At 43.4% G+C, this 21,141-nt stretch overlaps 1 protein-coding gene across 7 annotated transcripts in view; it reads right to left on the bottom strand.

The window, feature by feature from the left end:
* EML6 (EMAP like 6) overlaps positions 1-21,141 on the bottom strand; it is a 232,773-nt gene that overhangs the window by 13,741 nt on the left and 197,891 nt on the right. For 4 of the 7 annotated variants that reach the window (XM_074331991.1, XM_074331990.1, XM_074331994.1 and 1 more), the window contains 7 exons: positions 10,728-10,806; positions 8,051-8,180; positions 6,079-6,177; positions 5,473-5,493; positions 4,936-5,109; positions 1,103-1,311; positions 77-234 (listed from right to left, as the gene is read on the bottom strand). In XM_074331991.1, the coding sequence (XP_074188092.1) occupies positions 77-234; positions 1,103-1,311; positions 4,936-5,109; positions 5,473-5,493; positions 6,079-6,177; positions 8,051-8,180; positions 10,728-10,806 (870 nt within the window). Of the gene's footprint in view, positions 1-76; positions 235-1,102; positions 1,312-4,935; positions 5,110-5,472; positions 5,494-6,078; positions 6,178-8,050; positions 8,269-10,727; positions 10,807-11,713; positions 12,985-21,141 lie in introns of those variants that run through there. The other 3 variants (XM_074331992.1, XM_074331995.1, XM_074331996.1) reach the window with 3 other exon arrangements.

Below are 21,141 nucleotides of genomic sequence, written 5' to 3'. Positions count from 1 at the left end.
GATGCTTCTGTCAGTTTCTCCCAAGACAATTAAAAAAAAAAAAAGCCCAGTTTTCCCCAGAGGAGCTTCAGCTTACGGCCGCTCTTTCCCGCCGGTCACTATGAGTCCATCCCGAAGGGTTGTGTACATTGTGAACACGGGGCCTGTGTGAGCCTTGGCCACCAGCCGGATGAGGAAGTGGTCCTTCCACACGTAGACATCTCCATTGATGGCACCCGTGAAAGTGAGGTTGTTCTGTAAACAAAGGGACACCTTCCACACCAGGACACTCACAACAGCTCTTGAAAAGGTCCCTTCCCAGACACCTGCTCCTCTGTCAAGGAACCAGAGCTAGAGGAATGTAAACACACACTCAAATTGACCTTCCATGCTAAGGAAAGGCAAAAGAATGTGCAGAAAACCACAAATAGCATATAATAAAGAAATCACCTGGCTGTGACATTCACTCTATCGAGTTAGTGTGGGGCTGCCTTCCCCACTGGATGCAGCTCTGCATTTAAGTGAACTTCCATTCTGGGAGCCAGCCCCAGGTGACAGCCAGGGAAGGGTGGGGCTCCATCCTGAGAAGACACTTTTCCTGGGTTTGTCTAGGAGGTAGATAAAGCCACACAGCTGGAGAAGCAAGAGTTGGCTGTGTTCCAGAATGTTCCCAGGGATCTTGCGTTGGCTGACAGCACCCCATGGCCCAATTAAAAGTGTCAGTTGGGGAAATTTGTGGCACACAAGGGCTGGGAAGAAAAGAGATTTTCCAGTGGTCGAAATGATCCCCACATCCTCTGTGACTGCCTAATAGGTTTCCAAATCAGGCTGCCTCTGGAATGATGAACCTTCTGCCCTGAGTGGGGCCCTACCTTTTCTGATTAACATTTTGAGGTAAAAAAAGGAGCGAGAGTGGGGGAGGGGGGAGGAAATATAGTCAACTCAGCCATCTGTGCTAAGGAAAGGGAATAGTGGCTGTAAATAATGCACTAAAAGTGATAATGTGGAAATGCCATTCTTGTTTGCAGCTTCTTAGCCATACTCCTTCACCCCCCCACCTCCAGTCCCTATCCATGCCCAGGGGCTTAGGGTCCCCTCTCAGGAAGTTTCTGCGGAAACTCACAGCACCGAAGGCCACGGAGAGCATCGTCTGCATCTTGGCAGCCTCCATGGACCCGATGACCCCTTTCTTGTAAAGCAGGGCGCTGCCTGCCAGAGTCCAGAACTTCATATGTTTGACCCCGACAGACACAAACTGCGTGTCTGAATCTGGGCGAAATTCCACCACAAATATGCGCTCCAGGTGACCCCCTCGGCTGGCAACCTTGGCACCTGTATGGATGAGAGAGTCTAGTGACATGGCCCCCTGAGTCCCCAGGGGCCAGACATGAAGGGAGCTCCAACCCAGGATGGCCCTCCATCCCAGCAAGCCCAGGACACACTTCCGAGTTCTTTCGTTTTCAACAGTACCTTCCCTCCTTCAGACGCTACTCCCAAGGTGGGAAAGAGAGACTGTGTCTGGGAAATTTCCAGAACAGAAAGTGCTGCTAACATAATCCCCCACTCCATCTGCCCCAACTCCCACAAGCCACATGTAGACATCTGTGAACACAGCAGGAAAGAATGAATCCTTCTTTCCTGGAGATGGAAGCTTCCAGAAAAGAGCAAAATTGCTTAAGGGCATCCTCCATCCACCAATACCACAATATTCGCTCTCTTAGAAGACAAACCCTCCTCTAGAGTGTCACTGGAGACTCACAGTCCCTTAGATAGTCTTTACTTTTCCCCAAGATTCTCTGCTTTTATTTTCTTTAAAAAAAAAAAAATGTTCCCAATATTCCCTTTTCTTTTATGGTTTTTAGGTTAAATTTTTTTTACCTTTTATATGTAAGTACTAGTTTTTTCCTCAACTCCATTTATTTATGTTTTTGACTTATCTCATGTGTTTTTCTTTTTCATCCTATGTTTTATATAACTTTTGTCTTAAATCCTAAATCCACCATTTATTTACAGAACAACTTTGCACAAATTGTTTAACTTCTCTGTGCCTCAGTTTTCTCATCTGTAAATTGGAGAAAATAATAGTTCCCATTTTTTAAAGTATTGTGAGGGTTGGAAGAATTGATATAAGTAAAGCTCTTTAGAACAATGCCTGATGAGTGTTCTATAAGCGTTAATTATTATTATCGCTCTTTTAGCTCCTTTTAAAATTTTTTGGCTTCTAATCTTTTACCCTGTGTTTTAAACCTCATCTGCTTTGATCTCATCAGCCCTTGAGTTTTCCTTTTTTTTATTTTAAACTTCTATCTTTTCCTTCTATTTTATTTTAATTTACTCTTAATGTTATAGTTCTAATTTCCTCTTAATTATCTCATCTCCCTATATTATTCACTCATATGTATTTTTTTCTTCCCCTTTTCCTCTTCACTTACATTTACTTGTTTGTTTTTATAATGACTCCCTAGCCGAGTGGTGATGGTTGGGCTACAGTCAGCCTCCAGACCCTACCTACTGGAATTCCTTCCCAAGGATGGCTGGGGTGACCCGCAGGATACCTCTCAGGTGGTTGTTCTCTCTCTGCAGGTGGAATGCTTGACGTACTGTAACAGATACCTCACTACCTCAGCCTCAGAGACTTTAAAACCCATGGTCCCCAAGCATACCAGAAGCTAAGTTAAAAGACAAACAACAGACTGGGAGAAAACATTTGCAAAACTTTTAAGACACAAAGAATTAACATTAAGAATCTGTAAAGAACTATAAGTCCTAAGTAAAAGACAAACAACCCTGCCACCCCCAGTAAAGAAAGGATTTGAACAGTTGAATTACAGAACAAGAAACATATGAGCAACCCATAAAGAGATGGGAAGAAGATCAATCTCGGTAGTTACGGGGGAAATGCAAAATAAAACAACAATAAGATGCACAGTTTTTCTAAGCCTCTGTGTTTTCCCTGTTTTAATCTCATGAACACTTCTGATTTTGCTGGCGCTTATCTCCCTCTGTGCATTGGTGTCTGTCTGGCTCAGAACAAAATTCATACAAGTATCTAGCACCTGACAATATGCATTTTATAAAATGAGTTCATTTTTTACCCCATTTTATTTTGTATATTCTTACCTGCCTACCTACACACACACACACACACACTATACACCAAGAGTTCCACAAAACAATCCTTTAACAAATGAGGAATGAATAACATACTTTTTAATAGTAACAAAAATGAGCATAAACCTCCCTAAAACATATTATTTATCTGTAAGAAGGAAAAACCACACACAATCAGCTCAGAAGAATTGATCAAGATGTTATCAGTGATTCAGAACCCTCTGTACCGTCTCAAGCGCTGGTTCCAACAAAGACAATGGAAGAAAGTTACCAAAGAGAAGGCTTCTCTTTTTCCTGGGAGCTTGTATAAAAGTCCTGACTCCCCCGATTCTCTCTCAGCAGATCAGAAGGGGCTCCAGGTGAGCAAGAGCCTATGCTGGGGCAGGTCCAGAGCAGGTATAGCTCAGGACACATCAGGGAAGTGAGGCGAGTGAGTCTGAATTGAAACAGACATGACTGTGTGTTGGGGCCCATACAAATCTCTTCCAAAGAACTAAGAATACACTTGGTGTTGGCTGCCGCAGAGAGCAGAGTTAGTACCGTAGAAGAAAGGCATTATGAAGCCCTCACAGAAGAAAGGGCTTTAGGAGAGCTTTCCAGGAGTAAGTGGGCCACCTTGTGAAATGATGAGGGCCACATCCTCCAAAGTATTCAAGCAGAGGAAAGAAATCGGCCTGTCAGAAATGCACTTGAAGGAATTTCTCCTTGGGATGGATCCCGACTGAGCAGGAAGACTTCTCTAGTCCTTTCAACTCGAAGATGCTATGAGTCTATCATTTAAGATGCTCAATTTCTCATCTGGGGCTGAGTCTATTTAATCTGCTGGCAACTTGATATTATCAGCAATGAATCTGCATCCCCAAGATATAGATGATGGGGCCATTTTGACACAATATACTGATGAATAAGAAAATGGGAAACGGTTGGAATATGATGAGTGAGTCTCATCATAAAAGTCTGCAGGTTCCCAACCTCTTTTTCTCTTTGGAGGCTCAGGAGGGTTTGGAAATTTCCTCCCACTGTGCTCATCTCATCACAGCTCCCTCCCATGGGAAGATGCTGAGCTAATGGGACTCTAGAAGCCCCGGATTGGAGATGTGCCACCTCTGTGCATGCCTGGCTTAGCGTGCCCCAGATACAGGCTGCCCGGTCGGAGACAGACCTCATTAATGTCTAACTAATTGGATCTGCTTTTGCCAGCCTGAGAATATGCTCAGAAGATTGCACATCTTTGATTCTAAGATGACCATAAATTTAGTAGCTGTGTGTGTGTGTGTGTGTGTGTGTGTGTGTGTGTGTATGTGTGTGTGTGTTGAAGGCAAGAAAGAAAACCTGCTAAATTAAATATAATCCTTGATTATAAGATAAATCCCCATTTCAAAAAAGTTAAAATGTAAAAAGAAATGTTTCTGAGACTATGGTGTTAAAACCCTGTCCCCAGTTCCTGTAATAAGACAACCAAGATGACGAGGCTGCAGCAGGAGCCAGGGTCACCAGGAAGAACACTGAGGACAAAGTTTGGGACGGAAGGTTGTTACGACAGAAATGGAGGAGGCTGCTGCCTTCTGTTTGAGGAGGAAGGCTGCCAGCATTCGGGCACTTTTCCAAAGTGCCTGAAGACCCTGCAATAACCCGCACAGGACTTGCCTGGCCAGCCTGCTCCTGACCATGGGTGCAGAGATGCAGTAACATCAAATGAGCAGCTTTTCCAGGATCCCAAGAGCCCTGGTTTCTGCTAACCCTGCAGTAGTGTCTTGGTGGGCTGTGCAGGGAGGCAGATCTAGGTTGCCCAGCTCATGCCACAGGCAAGCCTTCCGGAGGGATAGAAAGACCAGCTTCACTTACCTTCCTGCCAACGCCACACAGTGATGGTGTGCTCAGGGTCCACGCCCACTGACACCAGCAGCTTTCCGGTGGCACTGAAATTGATGTAATTCACCCCCTTTGAGTGGGAGCACCGCAGCATGGAAAGGGTGTGTTTGGTCATGGCGTCCCAGACGTGGATTGAAGGTGTTGTTCCTGAATGTGGGAGGTATGACAAAGAATTCAGGCGGGAGAATGATGGAGCCAAGTTGCTGTTTATGTTCATCTAAAAGCCTTTTTTAAGACAAGTATTCAGGGGCCTTACCATTACTGGGCCTAAGAGACCTACAGCCTGACCTGGGCAGAGGTGAAAGCCAACAGCAAACATCTGCTGGGCTTCAGAGACAGAGACTAAGCGCGTTTATGCCCAACACACACACTCATGGAGGAGTTTCTACAAAGGAAACTCGTAGGTCCACGATTTGTATCTGCAGTTCAGCCAGACACAATCAGCAAACACGATACATCAACATGATTTTGCTGTGCAGACTCAGGCTACTCACGATGGGACAGCCTTACCTGGGATCTCCGCAACATCACCTGCATTGGGTGGGTAATGGCAGTGAGGAAGCATCAAGGGAAAACAACAGCTAAAATGAGTCATGGGTCAAATAGGGAAGCACTCAACACCAGCATCAGGAAGTTCCAAATTAAATTTAAAAATGGACATGGGGTCGATGAAAACGAGCGGGAAGATATGTTTGTAAAAACTGCCTTTGAAATGACAGAGTGAAAAATAAAAACTGGCAGTTTCCTAGGGTACAGAAAAGCCAGGCAGACATGATGTAATCTACCCTGGCCAAGTACAACCGCCTGGCTTCAGATGTGAGGCTCTTCATTTGACACCTGGGTCTGAAAAATTATTCTCACACGTCCACAGAGATGGGGGCATCCACTGAATTGGAATAGTAAGCTCTGGTCTGACTTTATGGTTCCTAAGAATTACCAATCTATGAATGCCTCAACTGAAGCAACACAGAAACACTCAGGGCTCAAAAGGTCAACAGCACATCAGCAAGAAAGGGTAGATATCAGTGGCCCACTTTCTCCCTCTCCCAATAATTGCTAAGAAGTCAATGTCCCCATTCTGCTGGGAGAACCTCGGCCGTGGCAGGGCCCTCCTACCTATCTGGCTGGTGGCCACCACATTTCTGTACTTGGGGTGCTGGTTCACTGTGAGGCAGAGGATGTCGTCCGTGTGTTCCAGGTAGAAGCTCTGGCTCCCTGGGAGAGACACGTGGACGGTTAGCAGCGATCCCTAAGACCTCAGGGCAACCCAAAAGCTTCATGTGGAGTCTTTGGAAATGTCCTATAAAAGTGAGAGCTCACACCCCAAATTCTCACTTCAGAATCATCCTCGGGGAGATAAGGGATCACTTTTTACATTTACATATTCTGCTCTAGGTCTGGGAGAAGAGCTGTGTCCATTATCTAATACACACATGCTCCATTCAATCCTTCCTGCTGTCGTGCGTGGATGCAGAGCACAGTCCAAGTGCAGAAACTTCCAGAGTCCAAAACGATAATGTTTAATGTTTCTTTCTCCCCTTGGCCCAGGACTGATGGTTTCTCAATGGCTACCTCTGAGCAGGGTGAGGTGGGGGCCTGGAAATGATGCTTTACTGACCACAATGGCACACCTTAACCATCGGAAAGGGAAGACAGGTCCGTGGCTTATGATGGCTCAAATTATGGTTTTCTGACTTTATATGGGAAAGCAATATGCATTCAGTAGAAACCATACTTTGAATTTTGAACTTTGTACTTTCCCAGGTACAATACTCTGGTGATGCTGGGGCAGCAGCAGTGAGCCCCAGCTCCCAGTCAGGCATGCGATCAGGAGGGTAAACAACTGATACTCAGAGTATTCAGTGTGTTATTAATAGATGGTTCTGCCCAACTGGAGGCTAATGTAAGTGTTCTGAGCATGTTTAAGGTGGGCTAGGCTAAGCTACGAGGTTCAGTAGGTGAGGAGTATTAACATTTTTGATTGATGATATTTTAAATTTATGATGATTTTTATTGGCACATAACCCCACTGTAAGTCAAGGAGCATCTATACTTAGGGAATCCCTTTTAATCATCTTTATTTATCAATGTGCCAATCCACTTGGGTGTCTGGATGGCATAAGTGATGGCTTTAGCCCTTAAAGCCCTAACTCAACATATGTCACGGGAAGTAGAAAAAAGGACAAGAAATACTTTATCGTCTATTGTGGCAAATGGGTTTGCTGACTGCCAAAATGGCCACTGTAAACTCACCCAAATGCCTGAGAACCGAAAGATGAATGATGGCATTGACATATAAAGAACACATTGCTACTAAAATGAGAATATATGCTTAGAAAAATGGAGAACATGTATAGAAAAATCTCAAGGCACTCCTCTCCCCAAGAGAGAAATCATTATGGGCCCAGTGATTAATCCACTGTCTACAAATCTATGCATGAACAACTACATAAATTGGGAAGGAGCATAACATTTTGAAAAAAAATAAGTTTAACATATGAATAAAGCAAAATATTAACATTTAAATCTGGTGGTAAAGACACAGATGTCTGTTAAATTAATTTCGGAATGCTTCTTTTTGCTTGAGGTGTGTCTTTTTGAACTACTTTTTAATTTAAGAGTCATATAGTTAAGGGACAGTTGGGGTATTTTTGTTTATTGTTTAATTGTTCTTATTATCATTGTAAATCTGGCTAAATAATAAAATAAAACGTGAAAATCTGAGTGGCTAAAATATTGAACACTGTTAAAAACAAATGAGAAGCATTCCCCTGGGCTTTGTTCTTGGTTACCAGCTGTGAGGAATGTCTCTACTCCCCACACTCTCTTTCTGGCTTCTCTCCATGTCTCTCAGCCTCTGAGGAGCTGACAGAATCATGGACACCTCTCTTGACCTTGACACCTTTGACTCTTTACACGAGGGCCTGAGCATTTTCTAGGACTAAGTGTTACCAGTTTGGAATCAAGAGGAATAGCTCCAAAGGCAAAAGAATGTTTAAGCTTTGGGACATCTAAAGAGTAGATAAGGACACAAAAGGGCTAAAACAAAAGCCTGTATTCAGATGGTGGTTTCTCCGGGCCCAGTCACCTGTGGAGAGGTTCTGAACGACGCCAGCTGCTGCCGTGTGGAAGATGATGTCGGCACCGTCATTCAGGTAATGCAAGTTATTGTGACAGTCGAATCCTCTGTAGCCAAACACGTGGTTGAGAGCCAGCTCCTACATTCCCACACGAAGATGAAAGTGGCCCTTAGAGGAACAAACCCACACTTCGGGCACAGCCACACATCTCAGGGGAACTGCATGGCTGGAGAAACAACCAACCACTCGCTCAAAACATTTTGCTTCTTGACTAACTGAGGGTAAAAATGCAGCCCTTTCTTTAGCTGCCTGAAATGCTAGGGGGACAGGCTAACACACAAAATTATAGGGAGTTTTCTAAATAAACTAGATTTGCTTCCTGGCTTCCCCGGTGAGTCAAAGTCTACGGATTTGATGCTTTATAAAGATTACCCAGAAGTTTTCTGTCTGTGCCTTGGCAGACACTCTTTAGGTGAGCTGAATGGTGGCTCGGAGATTTGCTCTGATTCCCACAAATGCAGCTGGGCCTGGCAGAGCAGAATATTGAGGAAAATGCCATGCTCATTATGTTGCTGGGTGCTTGCCCTACAAAGTTTCTAAACAATTTGCATTTTTTTCAACAACTAGATACTGTTCTGGGTTTGTAGTCTTTCTCTTCTTCCTGTCTTGTCTTCCATGACAAAGAGCAATGGCTGATTCAGATCAGATCAGTTCTTAATTCAATCTGACACACATGTATTGTTGGCAGCACTTCTGTGCCAGGCACTATGCTGGTTGGTGGGAGTCAAGATTAAAAAGATGTGGGTCCCTTTTCTCTTGGGTCCCTGATTGTAGCCTTTTCTCTCTCCAAAGATCATCAATTGTAAACATCAGATTAATTCTCCTAAAATACCAGACCACTTCCTTACTCAACAGCCTTCACTGACTTTCACTGCCTAAGGGATAAAGCCCAAATTCCTCAAGTTGGCACAATCGGCTTCTATTCACATGTCTCCTATACCCCTTGGTCAAGATGACTTGTCTATTTAGCCCACATAGCATGAATTTTCCAATCTTTATGATTTTGCTTTTAAAAATATCTTTCACCTAGAAAATGCTTCTCCTCCTTTCAATTTACTGAGTGTCTGCCTACACATCAGTCTCCCCCCCAACCCACACCTCTCACCCTCACGTGTTTCCCGGAAACTGTGTGTATAATACGACACCCGCCCCATTCCTAGTGGACTGCTGACTCAAGCTGGGCCAATCACATAGTTTCTCTTAGGAATTTAGAACTGGGGACAATGGCAGTCCTGGCTGTCTGATTAACAGAGGAGATATAAACTCAGGTGCTGGGTAACAGCCATAGTGTACTAAAGTAGTTCAAAAACCTCGCAGAAAAAAAAGGAGAATGCATCAGACCCATACAAGGCCCTGTTGGGCAAAAAAAAAAAGGCACCATTTGGCTTATAATGGCTTTTTAGCTGCTGGATCTTGTCTTCCCTGAAACTCAGCTGCATTTCCTGACCTATGCTGTGTTCCATGAGAAATTCCCTTAATAAATCCACCTTTCTCAATTAAAAAAAAAAATGAAGATGGATTTTTCTGGCCTCAGTGAGTTCACAGTCTAGGAAGGGAGACAGAAGAAGCAAGGAATAATGGCAGCAAAGCCTATGACAAGGACTGTGGAGAGGAAGTTGTGGGGAGAGTGCAGGAGGATTTAGGGTGAAGAACATCGGGATGACTGCCCGAGAAGATGCTAGAAAACGGGTTGGAAGGACCAGGGTGTGGGGTGGGAAGAGGAGGAGCTTCTAATCAAAAGGAATGAAAACACAGGGGCTTGAAAGTCCAAGGCAACTTCGGAAACCATTAAGTAATGTGTTTGAGGTTGGAGATTTGAGTTGTGGTGGAGAATCACAGGAGATGAACTTGGAAGGTAGTTCCTGGGTGAAGTTTTGAAACCATGACCTTGAATCCCACCAGTAGTGTGGGAATCTTGGGTCTTAACACTGGGGTGAGGCGCGAAGAGTTACATTTAAAGAGCTAACTCTATGGGCAGCAAGGCATGTTTCCGGGAGGGATGAGGGAGTCTGAAGGCAGGAAGAACAGTTAGGAGGCCTCTTTTCAAAAACAGCAGGTTCGCAGAGCTGCAATCCTCAAGTCTCAAGAACCAAGTTACATCCCTCTTCGCTTACTGGCTTGGTGATCTTGGGCATGGGACCTAACACGTCGCTTAACTTCCTTGAGCTAGTGTCCTCGTTTGCAAGATGGAAAGAATAACAGTACCTACCTCATAGGTTGTGAATGAAATACTTCCTGGGAAGTATGTAGCATAGTACCCAGCACACAGTAAGTGCTCAAACAACATTAGAGACAGTGAATAAGACCATGCTCTCCCCCTTCCCCCCTTCCTCTCCCTGAGTGGTACTAGGAATAGGAAAAAGGAGCCAGGTCTGAGGGACATGGGGGATTTCTGAGTCAGTACTGATAGGACCCAGTGGCAGGGCGGAAGGAATGTGACCCAGTGGATATGGTTCTGGTCACTGGGATGGGGGACACAATACCACGTAGAAGGGAGAGGGAATGAGGGAGCCACAGGATCCATGCTGGTTCATTTGAAGGTATCTGTGGGACAGGCAGATGGTGATGTCCACTGGGTCTAAGGACATCAGTCAGATGAAAAGCAAAACAGTTAAACCTCCTCACCTCAACCAGTTTCTTTTTTTTGGTGACATTGTTCTTCTGGAGTTTCTCAGGCTGGGGAGCTGCTCTGCTAACAGGTGGTCTGGAACAGAGAGTGGCCAAAAGAAGCATAGTGTTGAACAAAAGTCAGCAAGGTTGCTTGTGTGGTACAGTCAGCTAAGGCCAGTGCCCGGCTTCTCTCTCTCTTCTCCCCACTTAGAGGACCCTCCACCTGAGTTTGTTCTGTCCTGCCCCTCCCCCACCTCCGGCTCCCCCAATCCCCCCCCACCCCCCCGCCGGAAAGGAGCTTCTGACATTAATTGTCCTGCATGACGGGGCCTGGATTCACAGGCACTGAGGTGGGCTTCCTTATCCCTAAGCCATGGTAGTCAAGGAGCCGTTCCTCCCTCCTGGGAGAACACAAGAACCAGAAGGGCTGATTTTCAAACCAAAGACGAGCCAGAGCATGAGAAGGAAGAGGCTGTGCTTGTCAACATTGTTTAGAATTAGGTAGTGAAAGATTATGCCATGGTGGGGAGTGGGACTTACAAGCCAGGCTTGGGAACGGGCCCTGACAGCATTCTCGCTACACAAAAGGCACAGTAGGAAGCAAAGGACTCCCGCGCTGCACTCTGCTCTATCCTTCAGGGCTATGATCGATGTTAAACTGCTGCCATTATACCGAAGGCTGCTTTGCCTTCTCAGTTGGGGAGATCTGGGCCTTGAAATTTAATTAAGAGATTTTTACAATGGATAAGCCTTCACAGATTCTTATATGAGACGGCCAATTGGGGGTAACATGGGGTTTCCTTAATTTAACTTCTGTGAGTTTAGGAAACCGGGGATGGGGAGGGGAGACCTGCCCCCGCCCCTGCTGCACGTTCCAAATCCATTAGTTAGTGCTCTTGGCTATGCGAAGAGAAAGGATTACCTGGATCCCCTTGTAAGCAGCAAACAAAGCCAAGTGAGAAACTTAGTACCATTTAGAGCCGTATTTGCAAGCACCTCATTCATGCACAAGCATTTTCCAAGTGAACAGACATTCCTGTGTGGCACAAACCATGCTTCCCGAGCATGCCAGAAAGAACTAAAACAGAAAGGAAAGAGTGCACCAGTCTACAAATTCAGAAAGCTCATACCCTGGCGTCTCTGGGCAAACTCTGCACTAAAGCGCCTACAGAATAGGGAGAAAAAAGGAAGCCTTGTCAATGCTTCCCACACACTCTCCGAGACTCTGCAAATGCGCCTGGGGACTCTGCTTATTTTAGAGTGTGCTGGGGAGAAACTTGTTGTCAGAAAAACAATCACATCCTCCTGGATATCGCTGGGAGTTGTGCACAATGGATGCTTTGTTTCCGAATCAAGTTCAACTCATAATTTAGCCTAATAATTCCCCGTGTTTCTTGGTAGGCCAGCTCGCCTGCTGGAACGGTTTGCATTTTTGTGCTGGGTTAAAACAAGGTACCTTTATTTTCTCAGAAACTCTTCAATCAAAACATGTTATGTAATCATAAGTGATCATTGGAGCAAATGGTATTATAATCACCACCGAAGAATGGGTAAAGAACACATCTCTGCAAAATGACACCCCCGGCTGACGTCATCGCTGCCAAATTGAGCAAAAGCGGGAGGTGGGGGGTGCCAGTTCTCACAATTAGACACTTCCTTCACATTAATTATCGCTTCCCAGGACATCTGCTCTTTCTTCTGTTTTAGTGGGACTTTCACATGAAATCCGTGGGTTTCTCCTTTCACCTCAGAATGTTTAAGTGTATGACAAAAGCAAGCCAAGGTCTGAGATGGGAGCAAGGGGACGCTACGACTTAGCATGGTTCATAATGCAGAATTTGAGATTAAACGCATGGCTTGTTGTCAGGGTACACACAGGTTGTATAATATGCCACATATTATACAGTGTATGTAGAATATGCATACAAGCACAAACACTGTGTATTAATATATATACGAGATTGTATATATATATATACATAGAGGCAATCGATGGGTTTTCTTTCACCTGGATTTTCAGTTAAAAACTGAAAAGTAAAGCAATCTCAGAATGTTTCTTTCGTATTTCGCAAGCATATGTTTATAGCTGTATTGCTTCAAAACTGCAGATGAGAGGGGTAAAAGGAAGAAACCTGCATGGTGGAATATTCGGCTAATTGTTAAGTCTAGAACCTTCGCGGTCGCGGATTCTGCATGTACACTTAGTGCTGGGTGCTCATCGAACACCTGGGTGTTTGCACAGTGCTGTGATACTTACTTGACAATTCCCTGCCTCCAAAGGAAAGCAAGTTAAAACACAATACAAGCATTAAAGGCTTCTTTCCAGGCATCTATAAACAGTGTTCGTAACATCAGACATGGGAGGGACTGCCAAACATTTCAAACACAGCCAAACGCTGACAGTTTAGCATTTTTCAGTGGATCTAAATTCACTTTGCAGAGGTGGGAAAGAGTAGAGGGCATGAGAACATTTACTCACATTTCAGTTCAATAAACTCTTTATAGCTGGTTGTTCCCAGCGGCACACAGGATGGGAGGAGAGTGAGGACGGTAGTGAGTGCAACTGGGAGTTGGCAGGCAGATTCGGAAAGGTTAAGAGCTGGGAAAGTGAAGAGGTGGGGATTGGCGGTGGAAGGAGCAGAGACATAAAGGGGCTTCCTGGGGACAAGTGGGGCTTTGAAGACACTCAGGGAAACAAACGAGCAGAGAGTTTGCATTGGGCAAGAAATTTAAGGAGGGAGCCTGGCAAGATAGCACACAAATTGCATAATCAGGAGAGAGGATGATGGACAGGCTTGAGTGAAGAGAGAAAGAGCGAAGCTTTGCCAAGGAAGAGAGGGTGGGGACAGGAAACCCAAAGAGAGGCCTGTGAACTCAAGCATGTGACTGGGTGTTAAGTAACGAGGCAGCACTATTCTTGCCCAGTGCTGGGGTGCAGGCTGCTGAAGACCTTCCCCACACCTGTGGGTAGAATCACTACCTCATGCACATTCTGTGGGCAGGGAAGGACCATGGAAGGTCCATCCCTGCTGTCATCCCATTGCGCAGCAGCTAGGCTGCTGAAGAGAAACCTTAGACTCAGTTGCAAATGTGTGGAGTGTTACCCTGACTCAGGTCCTCACCTCATAAAAAGGCCCCCAAGGGTGGCCAGCGCCCAGGTATTTGCCCCTCTTTGCTTTTTTTTCTGGGGTGCTGGGCTGGCAGAGTAAGGGGTAGAGAAGAACACACAATGACCTGAGATGTGCAATAGAAGGTTCAGAGCCAAGGCTCTTGCAGAAGCTTCCGAAATGACTGAGGAGGTTAGGAAAACAAGTCACAACCCCAGATGAGCTCAGTGTGACAGCCAACTCGTGAGTAAGGCTTGGAAAGCAGGTGAGAAACCAAGTCATTCCAAGAAGCTTCTATAAAGGTGTGGGTATGGAGAAACTCAGCTACATTTACCCAAGAAATGCAAGCTTGAAATTGTTTTTCGTGTTGTCAGACAATGTTCCATGTGTCCCTGAAGGAAATGCAGCTTTCTGCAGATTCCAAAATGTGCCATTAAATGCTCCAAGAATTTTCAAAATGTCTTGGGAAACCAAGCTACTCTTGATCCAAGTTTTAGGTGAGATGAGCAGATGATCTGAAGACTGTTTTAGAATTGTTCTCAAACAAGATCTGTCACCTCATGGACTCAGAGAACCCTGTGACACTCATGCCAAATTGTGTTTGCACATTTGCATTTTTCAGGGGGAAGGCAGGCATGCTTTAATCAGATTTTCAAAGATAGAGAGAGATAGGGAGAGAGAGAGAGAGAGAGAGAGAGAGAGAGAGAGAGAGAGAGAGAGAGAGAGAGAGAGAGAACCAATGTGCTCTAGGAAAAGCCAGGTTTAGGTAAAGTCTTCAAAGTCCTGGGGGTTCTCTATTATTAAAACAAAAGAAATTGGATTCTGTCCATTGTATCCCACAACCATCTCTAGAGCTGCTCAGTGGTGAAGTGGAGGAGAAGGAAGGGAGTTATGCAGGAGAACTATGGCATGGGATGCCCTGAGAGAGGCCTGCCACCTTAAAAATGCTCTTGACTGAAGGCTATATAACACAGCTCTGTTGGGGAGATATAGTTCCTGACGTGGACATTTTAGGTGAATATCAATTTATTGGGGTGAAAAATTGAGGTCACAAAGGACAAAGTAGAGGGAACTATGAGTGAGGTGGGCAGATTACTGAAGAGGCCACTGCAATAATCCAAGGGCAGGGATGGTGAAGATCTTGACTAATGCAATGGTTGTGGAGAAGGAAACAAGTGAAATATTGGTGAAGCAGACTTCAAGCCCTTTGTAATTGATTAGCTCTAGTGAACGAAGGAGGAAGAACGATTCAAGTGGAAAATCCGTTTTGTACTTGGGCATCTGGGTGGGTGGTAGGTAGCACCCCTGACTGAGACAAAAGATGATGAACTCAGCTTTGACGTTGTCAAACTTTGGCTGTCTGTGGGTTGGCTATACTAGTTGGAAGTTCAACTGAAAAGTGGGACTCAGACATACTACCTTGGGAATCATCCCCAGTGGGTGGAATATATGAAATTAATTGGGGAGAGGGTGTAGGGTAAAAATAGAGGATGGCCAAAGGTGAAATCCTGAGGAACAGCATGTGGGGGTGCTGGAAGAGGAGGCAGAGATGGGACACTGAGAAAAAATGGTTGGAGAGGCAGGAGGAGGGCCAGGAGAGACCATTTCCAACAGGTAAGTGAGAGAAGAATGTCTGTAACTTCACTGTCCAGTATGGTAGCCACTGGCCACATGTGACCACTGGGCCACTCCAAATTAAGATGTGCTACAATTGGAAAATACACACCAGATTTTGAAGACCTAGTAAAAATAATTTTTAAAAAGAATATAAAACAATTCATTAATAATTTTTAAATATATTGGGTTAAATAAAATGCATTATTAAAGTTAAATTCACCATCTCTTTTTACTTTTTTAGTGGGGCTACTAGAAAAACCACATATGTGGTTTGCATTATATTCTATTGGACAATGCTTCTCTAGAAGAAACAGTTCTTCTTTTTAACAAGACGGAGAGGAGAGTGGTTTGGATTTGGGAATTAGGAAGTTACCATGTGAGCAGAACAGGAGGGACAGAAGCAAGATGGAATGGGCTAGAGAATGCAGGAGAGATTTGGTAAAGTCTGGATGAGAAGGGAAAAGGGGAGGGAAGGTGAGGATGTGAATATGAATGTAATTGTGTAAGTCAAAGAATTATTTTTCCTTGAAGAGAGCTGGGTGGGGATTGGAGGACTGGAATGTATTTCTTGGCTGAAGACATGGATCCAGCTAAGGGGGAGTGACACAGGAGAGATGATGAGGGAGCACGAGGCTGAGGTCCAAGCACCATCTAAGGGACCAGCCTTGAATAGGAGGAAAGACTCACTTCCTCTGAGAAGAGAAGGAAGAAAGTAAATTGTTTATGTGAGGTGGAGGGTGGGAAGCAAGAGAGAGGAGAGAGAAAGAAGGACCAAGATACAGTTCATGCCCAAATGGCTTGTTTTCTCAGGGAAGGAGGTTAGAAAAGCCATCTGCCAGGAGTAGAGGGGATAGGGTTTGGGCAGAAGGTTGAGGAGGGGGCAAAATTCTGTCTGACTACTAAGAGGGTGGCAGAGGGAGCCAACTAAAGACAAGAATGAAAGTGAATGAACAGCAAAGAGGGCCTAAGTGAAGCTAGTAACACAGTTTCCGGTGAGGGCAATCTGCACTGATGAATTTTCTAACCAGAAATGTGGAGAGATGGGTTGTAGGAGAAACACAGGGGTGAAGAGCCAAGAGGCCTGGAAGAGTGACACTTAGGCAAAAATAGTGAGGCCAGGAGGGAACTAGAAAAAATGGAAGTGTCTAGGCATTGGATGTCTTAATGAGGATGGAAATCAGGTGTACTGAGAATGAGACATCTAGAGGAGAGAAAGTTACGTCACAGAGGGAGAGCGGCACCACGGGTAACAATGGAACCCATAGCATGGCAGGAGCTGAAGAGACCGTATTACGGTCACTAGCTGAATTCCTCAGAGACAGGAAGTTGTTCAATGACAGGAACAGGGAGGGGTAGAAGATGGCAGAGCATGACAGGAAATTCAAAGGAGTGGGTGGGGCTGGTTAAAAAGCATGCCAATATACTTTAAACACACCCACAAAATCACCCTAATCCACCACACCTTGTGCCCACTAACATTGTTTCAAGGGGCAAAAATCATGCACCCTAACAATTATTTCTGCAAATGTCTCCTCAGTTACCACATCACGACTACGCAACAGTAGAAGGAGGCAGGGTAAATGACCTTGGTAATATCCATTCCCTCCAAATGGAGATCTGAGAGATATTCAGAAACTTGATGAAAATAATTGGACTTAACTCTGCCACTGTCTTCTAAGAGACGTCCCCTTTGGATAAAAAGCACTTACCTATCTGTGATGTGAGCTCCATGAGGGAGTGGGTATGAGTCAACTGATTACACTGTAGGAGTATGATTTCCTAGGTATACTAATCTTTTAAAAAATCATTTTATACCACTTTACCTCTGAATTTTTATGCCCTGGCACATTCTTTGTGATAAAAAGCAAGCAAACTATTCTCTAATGAATGGCAGATTTCAGTCCTAAAATTATCCATTATATAGACTTCATTACTTTGCTTCAAACAATACAGAAAATCCAGAGATTTGAATTTTTAAAAAGTGTTTATGATAGTAGCATTAAAAGCCCTTATTTAAAAAAACCCAACTATTCAGCTTTCCGTGGATTTACATAGCTAAACAATAGGCCCTTAAAATAATTTCAGTGTTTCAGGATTTAATAGATATTGTAACTTCAGTTCCTTCCATCTTGTTAAAGAACAGAAAACTTGCTACCTTCTATCTGCTCAGAGAAGCTAGAATTCTCAGAGTGTAGAATTCTCACTGAATCAAAAGGTGCAAGGAAAGAGAATTCAGCCTAGAGAGAAACGCTCTGGAGGAGCAGGGACACTCTGGCTTGTTCATTATTCCTCTCACGCATGTGCAGTCCCTCTCCCAGGGTGAGCTCCGAGCTTCGCTAATACACCACACATATGCAACTGCACGTCTCTGCACTAAACTGTAGGCTACATAAGGTCACTCGATTGTCACAAAAGGGATAGAAATGCAGAATGAGAGGTTCCTCCCTATTTCCTGGACCAAGTGTCAAGATAGGTTGTAGCGGTTTTCACAGATCTCAGTCTGGTAAATTCAGCAGCACTGGCTAGTAAGATTGTCAGTTTCTAGCAACTCTTACAATACGAGCTCACAAAGCAGCTAAGCATTGATCAGTGATGACAAGGGGTCTCTGTCAGGCCTGTGGAGCTGAGCAAAGCGCCAGGAGAGCTGGGCCGGTCATTCGTTAGTATCACTGTGGAGGGGAGCATTGTTCACTTCCTCATGCTCCTCCTGCCTCAGGCAAACTTGAAATGTGAATTTACTGATTAAATAAAGTTTTTTTTTTTTTTTTTTTAATTGGGGCTAGGTCCTCCCAACAGATTTCTGTCCCTAAACTTAGCATAAACATTTAGGACAACTACTGGGATTAGCTGTATGGATGGCGGTTTGTTTAGATTCAGAGACAGCGATCTAGCCCTTTTCCATATTTTTACACTGCCACTTGTGAGCAAGTTCTTTGTTTCACTGCAAACCTACCGACAAAGGACAAAGCAACTTTGTACGTAAAAATAGGTGCGATGGCTACAATAACACAAAATTTCTTTTTCAGTTCTAGGTCTTTTTGCCTTGGGTATTTAAAAATAGATTTAAACCAAATAAATACTTTAATTCCCAATGGACAGATGGTATGAAGATTAAAAATCATTTAACCAAGAATAGTCCTATGGTCAGTTGGGGCATCACCAGATTATACATGGAGTCACACCATTCTCCACAAAGAGAAGGCCACTCAAAGGTGCCAACAAAATGAAGGTAAAAATTCTTGACAAAGAATGGATTTGTAGACCATTCTGAAGACAGATTAATTTATTTAAATATTAAGAGAAGCAGGCTAAGTAAATCCACCCATTCATCTATTCATTCCAGAAATATTTGTTTACCATGTACTTTGTGCAAGACACTGTGTTAGGCACGTGGTGGTAACCATTGGTAACCATGACAGACAGTGGCCACACCCAAGGAGCTGAGTCTCACAGACAAAGCTGACAACCCCATGGAACCTTAAACATCCTGATGCTAGCATTAAAGAACCAATATGAAGCCTTTCCTTCACTTTCAAGGGGAAAGATTTAAGGATTACACCTTACGGATTGAAGAAGGCTATTAATTTGGGAGCTGCATCAAAAAAAAAACCACAAAACCCCATCACATTTCTTTATAAACCCATGGTGCACAGTTTTCCTTAGAGGACTTTTCTTTTCTGCTTAAGTTCAAAAGCTGTACAAATTGATTCAAAAAGGATATGAGATAGTAGGAGAAAATAAATTTTAGGGCCTTCCTGATACAGCCATAAAACACAATTTAAGAAGTTTGGAAAACACAAATGCTTGCTAGAGTAGAATTTTGAGGTAATTTAGTGTGAGGACCTGTGAATTCAGACATGAGGGGACTGCCATTGTCTATTTCATTTGGGCACTCTGGAGATTTAGAAAATCATAACACTGCCTGAAGAAGTGCTGTCAGCTCCTGCCTGTGTAACCAGTTTTCCATATAATCTAATACTAAAGAAATGTTACTATGTCTAACTTTTGTACTGTCATCTTTGCATCATTCATATCACTGTCCTATTGTGATGACCAAGTAGATTGGTGTTAGAAATGAGATTAATGCCAAGGACTCCCCCAAACCCTTGCCAGATGCACCCAGCCATTTTCCAGGTAAATACTGGATACCTACAGAGGTTTTGGGTGTAAGAGGAAAGCCAAGACAAATAATAACAAGTGTTGGAAAGGCTCTGGAGAAAAACAAACTCTCATACACTGTTGGTGGGAATGCAAATTGGTACAGCCACTATGGAAAACAGTACGGAGGGTCCTCAAAAAATTAAGAATAGAATTACCATATGACCCGCAATTCCTCTCCTGGGTATTTACCAAAAAAATTCTGAAAACATTTATCCATAAAGATATATGTACTCCGAAGTTCATTGAAGCCAAGACATGGAAACAACCAAAGTGTCCTTCAATAGATGATTGGATAAAGAAAATGTGGTGTATATATACATAATGGAATACTATTCTGCCATAAGAAAAGATTAAATATTGCCATTTGCGACAACATGGATGGATCCTGAGATTATTATGCTAAGTGAAATGTCAGACAGAAAAAGTTGAGAACCATATGATTTCACTCATATGTGGGATATAAAACTGAAAGCAACAAAGGAACAAGACAAACAGAGAAATAAAAACTCATAGACACAGACAACAGTTTAGTGGGGGTGATAGAAGAAGGTAAAGGGGAGGCGTCAAGTATGTGGTGATGGAAGGAGAACTGACTCTGGGTGAACACATTATATATATATATATATATATATATATGATGTATTATAGAAATGTATACTTGAAACCTATGCAGTTTTGTTGACCATTGTCACCCCAATAAATTTTAATTAAAAAAAAAAAAAAGAGAAAATCCAAGGGAGCTGAGTTTTCCTTTGACTCTCACTGAGCTAACACTTTTTGTAAAAGTCAGAGATTCCAAAACTAAAAAAGAAAGGGAATTGAAGACGCCAAAGAGTTCAAATGTTGGGGATGTAATGGTAATAATAACAAAGTATAAAACTGTATTACTAACTAAACTTTGCTTTAAAAATGGCCAAGATGGAGACTTATTCTGAATAAAAAAATTTAACTGTGAAGATTTCTGCTTTAAAATACGTGCACTAAATATTTCCCCTTACAGGCAGCTGGACCTTGTAACTCTATCATTTAGGGAAAAAAAACCATTAAAGATGATATTCAGAAGACAAAAAAGTATTTTCTAGTTGTATTAGGGACCCCCTTTTTGGAAAGCAAATAGTATTTAATTAAGACACAAAGCTTGTTTGATACAAGTGTATAAAAGAATTATTTCTTGAAACTTCTTTCTGGAAGATGGTTGTGTCCATGTTACATAGTCAGGTAAAACTGCTGAAAATCTAGAGCAAATATACCCAATAAACTGATGACTAAAACTATAAATATCATAATTTCTACATTTATTGACTATTCATAATCAAACTACACTAAACTTGTGCTAAGACAATACAACTTAAGGGTTAAAACCTAACTTTTCAACTTCAGACTTTTTTTTTTAAGAGAGATGACCTTCCCTATCTGAGATAAGCCGGAGAGGCTAGCAGCAAGACCAAGGGCTTTCTAAGGAAAAAGTATGCATCCGCTCAGTTTGGAATTTTGAGTTGTGGCCCTAAGTTATGCAGCTTCTGTGGTGAGCAGACGGGGAGCAG

Source organism: Rhinolophus sinicus, linkage group LG05, assembly GCF_036562045.2.
Source record: "Rhinolophus sinicus isolate RSC01 linkage group LG05, ASM3656204v1, whole genome shotgun sequence".
Classification (NCBI taxonomy): domain Eukaryota; kingdom Metazoa; phylum Chordata; class Mammalia; order Chiroptera; family Rhinolophidae; genus Rhinolophus; species Rhinolophus sinicus.
This window is presented reverse-complemented; position numbering and strand designations above follow the sequence as displayed.